General features: G+C 39.3%; 1 protein-coding gene across 1 annotated transcript in view; it reads right to left on the bottom strand.

Annotated features, from left to right (window-relative positions):
• The window catches only part of ERP44 (endoplasmic reticulum protein 44), a 113,995-nt gene that overhangs the window by 82,996 nt on the left and 14,752 nt on the right, over positions 1-16,247 (bottom strand). Inside the window, exon 2 of the mRNA XM_075921597.2 lies at positions 2,163-2,235. Coding sequence (XP_075777712.2) covers positions 2,163-2,235 — 73 coding nt within the window. The remainder of the gene's footprint in view (positions 1-2,162; positions 2,236-16,247) is intronic.

Genomic DNA, 16,247 nt, shown 5'->3' with positions numbered 1-16,247 from the left:
ACAGCTTAAAATTAATTACCATAATGAATATGCAAGTAAATTCATTGTTACAATATGCAAATGTTTCTATATCGGTCTGCCAAAAGTCTTTGAATGAGTTTGCTGCAAGGTACAAAAAAGGTTGGGAACCATTGTCTTAGGGCTTGCCTGTGGACAATGAATGGAGCATGTGATGTATCCTGGATGGAAGCTAGACTCATGTAGGTAAGGACAGCAGTCAGTAGGTTTCCAGAATAGCGTGATATTTGTGTGACCATCTTCAATGTAGCCTAAGTAGAGGAGTGGCTAGGGGATGGGAGCTGAGATAACATTGTTCTAGATCAGCCACAAAAATATTGGCATATTTTAAGGCCATACAGGTGCCTACAGCAGTGCTACTGACTTGAAGGTATTAAGGCCCAGAGGCAGGATTCAGGCCCCTACAGCTTGAGGATCTCCCCCAGCATTGGGGAGCCTGCACTGGAACGACAGCTCCATACACACCCCGGGCTCCCCACTGTGATGGGAGGAGCCCTGAGCCTCACAGGCCAGAGTCAGGCCAGCCAGAGCTGGATTTGACCCATGGGCCCTGGCTGGTGAGGGGAAAAAGCAGCTCCATGCGCTGCTGCTCCCCCTTCCCCCAGCTACATAGCGAAGTGCTGCCTGGAGGCTATTCTCCCTGTTGCTTCCATTGGCTGTGATTGTGAACAATAGGAGCACTGAGGAACACAGAACCATGTGCCACCCTGGGGAGTTGTTCCAGGTAAGTGCCCCCCATCACCCAGACCTTGCACCCTCCATCCCGCTCAGATCTCACACCCCAAGCCCACTTCCACACACTGAACCTTCTATAAGTCTAGGCACCCCTTGCCTCTGGTGTGTGAGGGGCTTCTCTCTGTGGGGCCATTTAGTGAGATTTTTTGTGTTTTCTTTGTTCGGGTTTTTTTGATTCTCGCTTTTGTGCAGCCCCGGATTGATTTTTCTGTGGGTCAGCAACCCCTGACCCAAAAAATGTTCCCCATCCCGGATATAAATTATCCCCAAATCAGAAATAGTTGTGGATGATGTGATACTTTGTTTTTTGACAAATATAATATGCAGAATTTAAAAAATGTGCATACACTATTTTAATGTTTTTTTGGTCAACAATTCTCCCCGGGAGTATGAACAGAAGAGGGTGGGGAGCCAAAAAGTCTATGGTGTACTTCAGAGATAGGTTTGAGATCCAGAGCTGTTTAAGATTTTTTCTAATCTTGGACACACTCCTCAATGTGATGTTAAAGAAGCTAAAGAACATTCACAGAAGACATAGAAATTGAAAGTGGCCCAAAGAAGCCATTGTGAAGGGCAATAGGATGAAATTAAGAAAATGAGTTTTTAAAATGTTTATCCGGAAAAAATGACTAATGTCCTTGGAAAACAGCTTACACCATTTCCACCATCAGATCTTAAATATCACTTAAGATATACAAAATAAGACTGGCACATTCACAATCATATAGTCACTGCTTGCAACAATCCTGCAGGCCCATATAAATATGTTAGTTTTACAGCTCTAATTTTTAGTACTAAAAACTATTTTCCTTTACCTGTTTCAAGTATACAGAAAAATGTAGTCACGCAAGGCAAAGGCAAAGTTTGGCCTTAGGCAAACAGGGTATTTATTAGGTTCTAGATGAAGACTGTTCAGGCAAGGAACATACATGTTATCGCATAAACCAAATACAGTAAGGCAGCAATAAGTGATTTGTCAATTTGTCTGTGTTTATTAATTGGATGAATTATTGTGGTGTCTGGGTACCACTTACAGAAATAAAAAGTATTAGGATCTATCAGCAGGTTTCAGCTGCATGGTGAGCTCTCCCAAACATTTTATTGACAGATTTTTGTTACATAAAATCTTCCCACCTTCTCTAATAATGCATTCATTTCAGACACCAAGTTTTTTCTTAGCCACTTAACCCCTTAATTTAAACAATATCAAAATAATTTTCAAAGTAATCCTTTAGTTCAGAGAATCAATTTGGGCAAAAACACTGATAAAAGTGTAATATTCAATATCTACTTTTATAGCAATTATTAAAGCTCTCCGTACAAACATTACTCTGACAATAACCCATTTTACACACAAGTAAAGAACAGTTGCAGACACATGCAAAGACAAGAAGTTTCAAAGTACTTACTTAAAATGTCATCTATATTTCCACTATCTAGACTTGTTATTTCACTTCTTGCTGGATTCAAAAGCCAGGACACCTGTAAAAAGAAAAAGGTTATAAATCTCTATTTCAGGTTTATGTTCCAACATTGAAAAATGCATCTCAAAGATTTTAAACATCACAGGTTAAAAAGATAACAATACTGTACGTAACATAGCAAAAATTCAAGCAGTTTTAGAAAAAGTCACTACAAATCTGTAAGTACACATTATTTGCAGATGTATAATAATGAAGTATTGGAATTTTATTCTAGAAATATATACACTGCTTTGTATTTATGTTAGAGAAAGCAAGCTCAACAAAAGGCATCTTGCACTTGGAGTAGCAGTTGGAGATTTGTGATGGTCCTTAATTCCTGAAGGAGTTCATTCAATGGGCTCCAGAAAATTTTGTCTCCTCCACAGATTAGATTTACCCTTACTGTAAAATTGTGAGGTCCCAAAGATCTTTGTATCTGATATTATTTCCTTGAAGACTGATGGGATCTGGGACAACTCTCCTGTGAGATTCTTCCCATTAAAGGAAGAACATAATGACCAGATACAAGTGGAATAAAGGAGAAGAAGGTGTTAGACATATGCAACCACAGTAATATTGTCAGACATTACTGTGTTGCTTTTGTTGGATAGACTGAAGATTAATGAAGGACAACTGAATTTACTCCAGTTGCAATAATTCTGCAAGCTGAAAAGCTGATATTAGAGTTAGATGATAATGAGAAGAGAGCACCACTGCTGGAAAAAACCCTAAAAACCTAATTATAAACCTCAGCAATGTTCCAACACAGATCTGCAGAAGGACTTGTGACAGGGTTGTGTGTGACACTCCACCTGAATTGCAGTCAGATCCTCTGATACATCAAACTTGAAAGATTCTAATTTCTTAAAGACACCGAGTTACTGTAGCAATGACTACAACTTTTGAAAACAAATTTTATCACCTGCATATTAATTGGGACAACCTATCTTCACAGTAAAAATATTAGTTTAATGTTATCATGGTGTTTAGTAAGATACACTTAAGTTAAACTGGGGCAAGAACTACCTAGGTTTTCATGTTTATATCTGTAAAATACACCACATCACCAAGCACATATGCTTAACTGAAAACCAAATACAGGATTCACTGAAGAAAATACACCTGAGGCAAACCCTTCAAAAGAGAGGAACCTTAAAGTAAAATTAAATTGTTTGGTAGCTTTCTCTAAATCTGTTATTGCATCAAGATTTGGTACAACTACCTGTCTATTAAATGAAGCACAAAACCCAGAATTTTCAGATATTGCATTGAAGAGAATGGGGCACTATACATTTGGTTTAACAAAAATGATAAATAAGTGTATGAATATTTGAAAGACCCCCCCCCACACACACACACAGAACTATACCTTTCCCAAAGGCACCAGAAGTCTAAAGCTACAGAAGTGAAAAAGAATTACCGTATTTTCCGGCGTATAAGGCGACTGGGCGTATAAGACGACCCCCTAATTTTCCAGTTAAAACATAGGTTTTGGCCTATACTCGCTGTATAAGACTACCCCCCCTTCCAAGGCAACACCATTTAATAACACCAGCCCGCTGGATGTGCCCTAATACAGTACTGTAGCTTCAGCTACATATAGAACGTCCCTTTGCTGATACTGTATGTACCGCGCTGAGCCAATCCTGGCAAGCGGTGTATTCTATTAATGCATACAAAGCCTGCTCGGATTGGCAAAGGTTGTAATAGCCCGCCTCTCTGACTCAGCCAATCCGAGCAGGCTTTGTATGCATTAATAGATGACACCACTTGCCGTGATTGGCTCAGCGCGGTACATACAGTATCAGCACAGGGACGTTCTGTATGTAGCCAAAGCTACAGTATGTTTATACCCGGCGTATAAGACGACCCCCGATTTTTGGGGGATGTTTTTTAGTATAAAAAGTCATCTTATACGCCGGAAAATACGGGAAGTAAATAACTATCTTTATAAAAAGTTGTGATATATCAACAGACAAAATAAGAGCTAAGGATGCCAAAATCTTCACAAAGTATGAATATTATCAATAAGGCTTAATGTTTAAAAAAAAAGTGAAATGCCTATCTTCCTATATGAAACATTATGCCAATCCATATGCAAGGTTTACATTTCTTCTGAGGTTTTTTAATATATAAACTGCCTAAGGCAAGATAACATTGCCTTTTCACCAAATAATCCTACCGTCCCATGCGATTAAAGGTTTTTTTAATTACTATTAACATTCAACATGAAGGAAAATACTGTCTCCTTATTTAAATTGCTAAGAAGATATAAAATTTGTCAGAACAGTGTCTTAGCTTCTGATGAAGTCTATGCATGTCACCCTTGGGCAGCAAACAAGATTCTTTTGAGAAAAATCTCTGAATGTCAACTGCATTCTTGATCAAAACCAGAAAATGAACATATGCTTTCAAAAGCATACTACTAAACGTGTCAGAACAAAAATATTTTAGTAATAATACATATTTTTAAAACATACAATTAGTTTATTTAAAATAATAATAAAAAACCCACATCTATAAGACCTCTAGACATCCTGACATTAATTTAATCTTACAATAATTAACATACAATGCAGCATTTAAAATCAACACCCAACAGGAACAAATTAACTCAGCCAGGGAATCCACTACAAAACCTTTTCACAAATACAGTTTCATGGAAACTCAATTGTCTGGAAGAACATTTTTCAATGAATGGTTATTTACTATTACGCAAGGGCTACCTTAGGAATTTTATTGAATCTATTATATTCTCCTTTGTAGTTGAATTTAATACTTTGTTTCAACCCAAACATTATTTTTGGTGGTGAAAGCTGTTCCCCTATTCCTGAACTATAGAAGAATGGGGTGGAAGGGATACGTCTCATTGTGAAAAGTAAACTTTTTGTACATTTAAAAATGGACTGAGCTTGAAATAAATAAGATCACTCCATCTTAAGTAGAAAATGGAGTAAACTGGTTTTTTATTAAGAGTTCCTATGTATCTTTTTAAACAATGAGAAGTTCTGTGGCACCCTTATAGACTAACAGATTTACTGGAGCATAAACTTTTGTGGGCAAAGACCCACTCGTCAGACGCATCTTTCGATAGCAATTTCCGCCTCTAAACGTTTCAGTGGAAGAGCAATCCAAGTATGGTCAAAATAAACAAGAAGTTAAGGGAACATGTACACTACAATTATATTCAAGTCAAGAGAACTGGATACAACACTGTACTAAATTGTAATATCAGTGATGCCATATAGGCTAAAGCCATGATCATGTCCAATGCACACTACAAATTGGAACAGATCTGCTGACTTAGCTATATCTGGTATAGGTGAGACCTTAGGGAAAATACAGGCAGTCCCCGACTTACGTGGATCCGACTTACGTCGGATCCCTAGATACGAACGGGGTGAGGCAACTCCCGCACATGCGCAGCAGCATTCCCGGGGCTCGCTCACCTGGGTCCTAGGATCCTCCTCCTCCTCGGGCCGGCTCCGACTGGGGTCCCGCAGAGCTGCCGGGCAGAGGAAAAGTGCCTCCCCACGCCCGCTGCCCCCCCCCCACCCCCCTGCCAGCAACAGGCTGCCCCCTCCCCTGAGCAACAGGCTGCTGAACAGACAAAAACAGCCTCTCTGCCCCTCCTCCCCTCTATACATGCCGGGCTCCGGGAGCGCAGCAGCGTCCCCGGGGCTCGCTCACTTGGGTCCTAGAATCCACCTCCTCCTCCTCTTCGGCCGGCTCCAACTGGCCTCTGCCTGCAGCAGCTGGCCACAGGGACAGGGATCCCGCAGAGCTGCCGGGCAGAGGAAAAGTGCCTCCCCACACCCGCTGCCCCCCCCCCCCCCCCCCCCCGTGGCCTCGCATCCTGCACGCCTCCCCCCTCCCCCCTGCCAGCAACAGGCTGCCCCCTCCCCTGAGCAACAGGCTGCCGAACAGCAGACAAAAGCAGCCTCTCCGCCCCTCCTCCCCCTATACATGCTGGGCTCCCTGGGCAAACAAAGACTCCACCAAAACAAACAAAGTGCTGGCCTCATTGTGTTAGCAAAAAAAGGACCCTCCTCCTAGAACCCTGGGTGGTGTGTGGAAATAAAGCTATTAGCTCAAAGCATGGTGCAGAGCTGTTTGGTATTTGATGAGTTACTCCTTTAGTCCTGAGTTTGTCACAGGGACAGAAATAGATGTGAAATCTTCTGAACAGGGGAACAGACAGCAAAACAAACATTAGAGGGGAGTTAACCTTTCCCTATGCTATCCTAAACTAAAAAAAATGTTTGGCTAGAGTTTCCCCTACAATATGTACCAGTTCCGACTTACATACAAATTCAACTTAAGAACAAACCTACAGTCCCTATCTTGTACGTAACCCGGGGACTGCCTGTACAGTGGAAAAATAGTTAAGATAAAATTGGCTGATCTTAATAAATGACTTGCCATACTGATTACACCATGTAGTCCTTGATCCCATCTCTTACAAAATTCTTGAGAGGAAGTTGCACAAAACTTTGCAATAGGCAGTTGCAGAATGTCCATAGAAAGGGGGAAAAAAGCCCCTATCTCTGTCATGTAGGGTTTGACTTATGCTTCAGGGCATAAGGGTTTCATATCTGTTCCATCCCCCTGCACCAATTTTTTTTATCCTAAACGTGACAGTGATGTTATACAATACTCACAGTGCGTGTTGAAATTAACGAGCTCCATGTTATTACTACTTTATTCTCTGATTAAGCAGCAAATATTTCCCCCACATTTTCTCTATTAATTTAATAGGAATTTGCACACATTAATTGTTAACTGAACAGAAGAGACAGACCTGGATAGACAAAATGACCATTTGTTTCTAAATTTCTTATTTTAATTACTTCCTTTGAAAAATACTGAAGTGGTTTAAGTGGGTGTGAGTAAGAAATGGTGTTTCAGGTTTTCTTTATTTTTTTAAAATTCACATAATGAAATATAGGTCTTCACTTCTAGTGAAAGGTGTCTGGAGGATACAGGTAATCTATTATTCCTTATGGCATGGTTTCTAATTAGCATTGCATCTGCAATAGCTAACAGTAATAGCTTAGTTTATTCTTACTAAACTTTTCATTTACCTTTCTTTCGGCTCATGGCCAACTGACTTTACCAGGAAATTATCTTTGTGCCTGGCAAACAGCTCTATCCCATTACTAATCCAGATTGACATATTACATCTACTATCTGAAGCCCTAACCCCACAGGATTCGGTGGCTGACTTTCAGTCCCCAGGTAGATTTCCCTTTCTGCACAGTGTTAATCTGCTGCTGCTTTGAGATTTGCATTAACCTGGCAGGCAACAGGAAGCACAAGGGTTTGCAGCCTGTTTCAAGGGGATATAAGTTGTGAGCAATCCCATGAGCAAATACAATTGAAACTGACAGGCACTGTAAGAGCCCCTGAAGTTTGGCTTCTGAACCATCAATCTTACTCCTAATATTCCCAGAAGCCTTATAATGAGCCACAAAGTCCAAAGACAAAACAGAAAACACACACAGAATAGAGTGAAAGGGATGCAACTCACCATTCAGTGAGCACAGTTTAAATCTTGGTAGTGCAGAAACACCCACGAGTGATCCCAAACCTTACCATAAATAAGATTTATTGACTATGACCAATCCTTATGTGGTGATCAAACACAACTAAGGTTTACTCTTTTTTGCACTACAAAAATGTCTCTCTGAACTGATTAATTCCTAAGGCATTCAATTACAGGCACTTCTTAAAGATTTTTGTTGAAAATGTGGTAGAAGCAACTTAACTACAATATGAAAGTTTTTTCTGATATTCATATTTTTGAAGCTAGAGCTGTTGTACAACTTGATCAGAAAATATAAACATTATAGATACAGCTATATAAAAACATATAAAAACTGTTACTATAATCACTAAATTGGGACATCTACTAACAGACCAATTTAGATTATTTGTATTTTGTTTGCTTATTTGAACCTGATATTTCTAGCCTTTTATTTACTGCTTACTGTGAAAACTGACATATCTATTTGGGCTAAATTGTTCTGTAACAGTTGTACTGGAGTCACTAAACAAATAAAGCAGTATTGTTAAATATGAATAGTTTTTTATTTTTAAATAATTTTTAAATGAAAAACCAAATGCAACTGGAACACCTGTAAACTCTTGCCTAATGCAGTGCAATACAAACCTTCTGCTCTCTAAACAGTCAGGAAAAGAACATATTGGTTCCACCATACAGAAGTGACCACAGCAGTGGGGAATTTAAAAAAAAGGCAAAACACAACGAGGAATCAGATGAGGCTCAGATTTTTTTTCCAGGTGAAGGACCAACAGTTCCATTTAGTCCTTCCAAAATGCTACCTACACAAAAGAGAAACTGAAAATGCCTCGAAAAAGACTTGTCTTATCCCCACAAAAAATTGTCTCACCATCAGGAAAGAAAGTTGGAAGTTGACATCTTTAGCTAATTTTTTTTCCACTAACTTTAACAAGGAACAAATAGATCACATGCATTCTTATCTTAAAGAAACAAAACTTCAGAAGAACTAAACAAACTTAAAATCATTTATGAAATAAAATTTTGCTGAATCCCCATCCCGAAGGACTGTAAAATCAAGATAAGATTTAAAATATTAAGGAATGTCCAGATGGAACTGATTCTGCACCCCAAACCATAGCAAATTTTATCTACAAGTGTCTGGAATTACTAATGTTAAGTAATCCTATACAGGTGGAAAGGAGTTGGATTATGACGACCAATACATGTGACAGGAAGAAAATGAGGAAAAATCCATTTAGGTATCTAAATGGCCCCTCTCACTACAGCAACCTATTCATTAAACAATGAGCTTATCAGGTTCCATTTTTATAGAAATATTTCCTAATAAAAAGTAATTGAATCTTCTCAATTTTGTTTTGGTCATTTTAACTAGATTGTTATAAAGTTTTTTTTCTGTACTTTATGTAGCTAAAGTCATGCATTTTTACCTGTTATTTTTAAAATAAGATCTCTCTTTAGAAAAACAAGGTGGGGTAAGTTCTACAGAAATGTCTCCTAAAACACAATAAAAAACCTAATTTATACTTGGTTTGTGTTTATTAATCTGAATCCACAACAAATCCTACTTTGACTCTCCAAAACAAACAAACAAACAAACAAACAAACAAACAAACAAAGCCTTAGTATGTATGTACATTGAATGAAGTCATGGTCTCTTTTTTATTTCTTCAGTATTTGATTAGATAACCATGACCATCTCTTTGAGGAAAAGAAATTCCTTAACTGGAGTTTTAAATCAACAATTCTTAGTCATCACTATTTCAATTTCAAAGAGGCACAGACTGGGCTACATGCCATCCATTTGGGGTTCAAGTACTATCTTAATGGTAAGTATCTATGGAGGTCTACTTTCTGTAGCTTCCAAATTCTTGAAAGACTCACTCTACTGCTTTTCATTTTGTACATTTAAACTGCTGGAATAGTAATAGGATTTCAATCAAATTAAACAGGAATCCAGGAACTCTCTTTACCCTTAAAATAGGCTGTTTTCTTGCAATGAAATTTTTCAGAGAGGAACCAGTCTAGTGTGCACTAACGGATTTATTCAAAGAAGAAGCAGGCAGACATGAAGCTAAGTAAATAAGTCACTAACTAATTTACTTTAATTTCCATAAACTAATCACATATAAAACAATGCAAAGGTGAAATTAAGGTTACAGTTTCAATTCAAAACAGTAGATATGTGGTTCAATATACTTGGTTCACCAATTACTGCAGTAAGTACATTAGCTGATAAGGATAACAAGAATTACTAAATACTTTATGGGAAACTTAAGAATTAATATCTTTCTTTTAATCTAATCAATAGGGCTAAGAGTCTGCTAAAAGCAGAACCTGACTCTCACCTTTGTCTTACTCCTTTCCCCAGACTAAGGCCATATCTATGCTCCAAAGTTTGGTCAACATGAGTTTCACTGACATATTGCTACAAACTTTAACAGATCGTTTACACGTGTGCACACTTGTCTGCTTGTGTCAGTGTGGCACAAATTCAGAAATGGTTTTGTCAATGCAAAAATGTGTTTCACCTTTTAAAAAAACTTCCATAGTCCCATGGGCCATTTGTTTGTCTCCATCTTCATTATGGCAGAAGCAAAAAACCTGAAGAACTCAGTGCAGTTTTAATGGGCACTGTGAATACAAGACATTTGAAACTTTGTATTTGCAGAATCTGAACAAGTACTACAACTGGGTTTGTGAAGTGACACTGTAGAGGTGTTCAAACATAATAACTACATTTCAGACAAAATGAATAAAAATGCTGGCATTCAGATTTGCTCCACCCAGTGGTCGCTTACAAGTCTGAGAAACTAACACTGATTGGTGAGACTGCATCATAATGCAAGTTTAAGATAAGCAGACAATGAAAAACTTCTGAAATACAAAAGGCCACATTCCTGAAACTATATGCAAACTTGCCCAGACCTTCAGCACTGGGACTCCCAAGTAGAAGCTGAGGTGATGGAGAGCCAGGGGGCAGTCACACTCCAGAAACATGTAATGCTTGTCCTTGCCAGAGGATGTGGTGAAGGCTAGGACTTTAAAAGGGTTCAAAAGAGAGCTAGATAAATTCATGGAGGTTAGGTCCATCAATGACTATTAGCCAGAACGGATAAGAATGGTATCCCTAGATTCTGTTTCTCTGGAGGGGCAGCAGGGGAGGGATCATGTGAGGATTACCTGTTGTGTTCCCTCCCTCTGGGGCATCTGGTATTGGCCAGTCAGCAGACAAGATACTGGGCTGGATGGACTGTTGGTCTGACCCAGTATGGCCGTTCTTATGATTGTTATCGGTCACTCGCCAATCAGTTTTGAGATGGAAAGTCCACAATGTGAGCTGCTGTCATAAAAATGTGTAAAACTCCTAGGTATATCCTGCTGCACAGGATTGCAACTCTTTGTAATGTACAGGAAACAGTGGATAGATTTGCAGCAATGGGGTGCAAACTGTGGTGGAGGAACTGCACACATTCCTCTACAGGCACAATTCCACCTTGCCACTGAGTACGCAAACAGAAAGGGATACTTTCATGGGTTGCAAGCTCTAGAGGATCACCGGGGACATTTCACTGAAATCAATATAGGCTGCTCAGGAAAGGTACACCACACTCTCCACCTTAAGAACTCAGGACTCTTCAAAAAAGCTGTAGAGTCATTCTGCGACCTGTGCATTCACATTGGTCATGTTGCAATGCCAATGGTGATTCTAAAGGGCCTTGCTTACCCTTGCTTCCCATGACCAGAAAAATGAACTTGAGCATACGTTTGCTAGGTATCATGCCAACAATACATTTTACATAGTCTAAGATCTTTATATGTTAGAAGTTTTTCATAAATTGTGTCCACTTTACAAAGTATCAAGTAGGATACAGCTTGCAGGAAGTCTTCAGAACGTCACAGCAAATGAAGTGAAAAGAATTGGTGTGCTCACTGTGCAAAATACCTTTAGTTTCTCTGTGCTTATGAATACTGATCCATGTATCAAAAATGATGGCATCAATGTCACTGTAACAACTCCACAAACAATATTTTACTAATTCCAATGAACTGAACAATATACTGCCGACCATTTTACAAAATAACCAGTGAATTGGGGTCCCGAATGTTATTTAGGTTGTGAGCAACAGCATGGTTAATGTGAAAACTGCTTGGGCTAAGTTGACAAAGGAGTATCCATGCCTTCTACATTATGTATGTGCTGCCATATGATGCAACATCAATGTTGATGTTGAAGATGAGAGCTTTATTATATGTGACCAAAGTGAAAAAAGCATTGTCAAGTTTTTAAATAAACTATCAAGTACCAGCAACCACTTTTCAGAATAATTTAGTGCAGCACTCAGTTTCATTCACTCTGAAAAAACTCTGTCATACTCAGTGGGCCTCTTCTATTACATGTAACAAAGATCTTTAAATATGCAAGGTGGCTCTTCAATCATATGCTGTTGAAGAAAGTTGGGCTGAGTCTTTCCTCCGCTGCTGCAAAACTTTTTTCACAATGACGACTTTTGGATGCAAAACTCAAAATTCCTTTCACCTTTTGAATCTAGATCTGAATTCATTCAAAGTGATAGTTCTGCACTGTCTAATATCAAGAATGAATTCTAGAACATTAAGAAACGTGTGAGAATACCGAAAATAGTCCACTAAATAAAAAAGAATGTACAAAAAAAAAAATCACAGAAATATCAAGTGGTCACTCCAGCACGATGTCTATCTTCTCGATCCATATTTCCAGCCCAGGACCTCTCTCATGATGAATTCGACTCAGCCTGTGACCACATACCGGCTGTAGCAAATTTTCAATTATGTGCAGAAAATTAGGATGAGGGTAGCAAATCATAAAGCAAGCAGCACTCCTTTCAGCCATAAAGTGATGTGGAGTTTATCAAAACAGCTTGCTCCATCATGGTGAAAAGAGATGTCCTCCCAGCACTCAAGCTACAGTGGCAAAATTTCTTTAGCATTTCTGTACACTGTAGAATGAAATTGGTCAGTCTGGGGAATCACGCATGCAGAAACCAAAAATATACTGCAGAACCTCCACAGTTGAAAAGCTGGTGATTATGTAACAAAATTTAAAATGAGAGGAAAATAGCAAATGAGTTGATTCAGTATTTACCAGTTGAAGGGGAAGAAGGGAATACTGATTAATGTGATGAAGAGGAGGATGAGAGAGATACAGATGAAGCTGCTGAAATGGATAATGAAAAATAGCGAAAAGCAAGATGCTTGAAGCGTTGGTCTGCTGCCTGACAAGTATATGTGCATTTAAAGTGTCTATTTAAAGTTACATTAACTTAGCCCAGGATATAAAAACAGATGTACTGATTTTAACCTCTGGAAGAAGAAGTGATAAACTAATCTCAGCACAAGAATTTCTCACAGGTTAACAATCTTTATACTGAAAGATAAAGAAATGTTCTTCTTCTCCATAACTGAGGGTGGATGTCCCCCATATCTATGACTCGTACAGAATCTGAAGGTATTGTTGGAACCATAACCACTGCTGGACGATCATATAGCAGTTACAACCAGAAATATTCCCTCACCATCCCTCCCCTCTGATCTTCATCTGGCTAGGAGGCTATGGCAGTTATTTTCAGACACAGACATTCCCATTGCAAGCCATGCCTTTGTCACCTCCATGCTGGATTACACCAGTATGCTCCACAGTGGAGCTACACCTAATATTCAGCTTAGCTCCATGTGTGCATTGCTCCTGCTCTCCATTATTTGCACGTCTATTTCAAGATGAATTTTAAGATGTTCACTCTGACCCAAGACCAATTCTTCACATGCCCGACTGTCACACCTGTGATCAGAGGAACTTGAGCTGGATTTTTCTTTGATTTAAAAAGAGAAAGAGCTCATGGCAAAGCATACAACATGAGTATCTTAGGCTTTGGAACAAACTCTCTTTCATTAGTTCAAAATAACTTAACAGTTGATCATCAGGGCATGCTACAGGTGTACTTATTTACTCTTCTATGTTGATGGAGAAGTTTTATGTAACCCAAGATCTACAGAGGGGTAGGAAGTTTTGTTAAGGCGGATATGTTTTGGCTTTTTTCATTTTATTTCTGTATTTATTGCAAAAATCACCTATACACCCAGAAGTATAAAAATACACATTTGGGAAGTGAAAGCACAAACATATATATATAAAATGATGCAATACTGTAATGACAAATGTTGTCTTAGTTTACCCTGTTCATGAGACTATTGCTCTTCAACATATTTACTAGTGTGGATTTCACCTTGAAAACTGAGCAAACACATTCCCACATATTAATCTTGTTTTAAAGAGCAATACTGGGTAGGAGTGCTGTGTACTATCAGACAACTATTGTTTTATCCTAGATGTGGCTGCAGCTCAAGGATGGGGGAATGGGTACAGTTTAGGCTACCAATAAACTTCCAGCCCCTGTCCACTGTGGGCCCCACAGGACTGGAGCAGTCCTCTACCTGTGGTAAGCAGGGAGCTGCTCCAGCCCCCATCAGTTATTGCTCCTTTTGTTCACAGTTTCTCCTGCTTTTGGAGAGGCAGGACTTTGCACATTCCCTGTAAATAAACAGGAGTGCATCAAAGAAAATACAAGATTCCATCAGTTACTATTTCCAAATGGAACATGTTCAAGTCCCAAACTGTGGCTAGCTGCTCAAGTCAAAAAGGGGCAACAATGCCATTACAAAATTAGTTTGATCCCCTTATAACTGATAAAGGACCGAAAGGACAAGTGCAAGTGATACAGTACACAACACAACTAGGGGTGTAACTGAGTAGTTAATTAGTTGATTAACGAATAAGCAAAAGCTTATCAGTTAATGCTATTGACTACATACATTTAAAGGCAGAGCCACTATGGATCTCTGCATTTAAAATGTAGTAGGAGCCGGGTGAGCAGCCCAGCCCGGCTCACACCAGGTCCGGAACCTACCTTTGCGGCAGCTCTGCACTTTAAATGTACTGTTTTAGTACATTTAATACATCTAAAGTGCATAGCTGCAGAAGGGGTAGGTCCCAGACCCAGAGTGAGCTGAAACTGAGCCAAGCTGCCTTCCCTTATTGACTAATCGTATAGTCAATAAAAATCAACTACATAATTAGTAAATTACCAGCTTCTTAAAATCCCTAAACACAACCATAGAATTAAGAGTGTAGCAATATATATCAAGTTACAGTTCAGGATTTTTTTAAGGCAACTAGAGGGAATGGCCAGTGGCACTAGCAGCTATACGCATCATTGGCAGTAACTACTGTGCAGCAGACAGGGTAAGTCAAGGACTCTTCCAGCACCTAAGGATCCAACATGCATTAAATGGTTCAGTGCCATTCAGGGACTGCGACTTTGATCCCTCCTGGAGGCTGAGGAATCCCACAGCAGAGTAGTAATTTAGATGCTATAATCAGACTTGCAGATTAACATTTGCACATTAGCTGCACAAAATTTTAAAGGTGTATACTTAAATATATATACACTCCTTTCCAAATTTGTATAGGCCCATGTGATGGATAGGGGAGTGCTGGCCAGCACCCAGTGAGTAAAGGGTTAATTTGGGTAGCTAGCAAGGGTGTTGGCAGAGGGCCAGAAGAACCAATGGGGATACAGTGCTGAAATTTGAATTGTATAAGATACCTTGCCTACTTTCTTCGTGTGGGGAAGTTAAGCCAGGAGCTGAGACACACAGAATGATTTAAACCAAGGAAGGACTACCATGCATCCAAGGAATTCAGGGCATGGAAGTGAACTGAACCAGGAAGGGATCATGAGTAAATAAAGGGAAAATGTATATTTAGTCACGATCAGGGTTTTTTCTTTATTTTAGTTGTTTGGTTTAAGCTTCTCTGTGTGAATCCATGCCTTTCCTCCCCCACTCACTAAGAGTTATTCCCAGAGATTTTCTCTGTGTTTTAATTTGTTTTACTTAGTTGCTCGGTAACACCTATCAATCAAGCATGCTTTATCAAGTATATCTTTTATGTTGTTAATAAAAACCACTTTTTAAGGTGATGATTTGATTCTTGCATTCTGGAAAGGAACAGGGGCTCGCTCTCTGTGTCTGCCCTGCCTAAGATGAGCTGTCAGCTACCAGAGACTGTGGTTTGTTTTCTCTTTGTTTTTCAAGCTCTCTTTTGATAAAAGAGTTTGGAGGTACCCGTCTGGAAAAAGTCCAACTGCTTTTTCCTGGGTTCAAGAAGAAAGAGGTTTTCTTTTGTTTAATTTGGTGGTGGCAGCAGCTACCCCCCAAAGTCAGTAAATCTGTGACTTGGGGGAGTTTGGTAAGCAGAGCCTAAAGAGGCAAGGCATTTAAGGATTTTTGAGAGCCCCCACTTCCTGCACTCGGAGTGCCAGAGTGGGGAACAGCCCTGACAGCTCATAATCCTCAAAGCTCTCATTTAGTCACTTGAGTTAACTGGGAATAAATAAGGCCACCATATTTTTCTTCAGTGGGGAAAAATGAATGTAGGTTTACAATAGGGA

Source organism: Pelodiscus sinensis, chromosome 2 (genome assembly GCF_052426305.1).
Source record: "Pelodiscus sinensis isolate ZL-2025 chromosome 2, ASM5242630v1, whole genome shotgun sequence".
Classification (NCBI taxonomy): domain Eukaryota; kingdom Metazoa; phylum Chordata; order Testudines; family Trionychidae; genus Pelodiscus; species Pelodiscus sinensis.
This window is presented reverse-complemented; position numbering and strand designations above follow the sequence as displayed.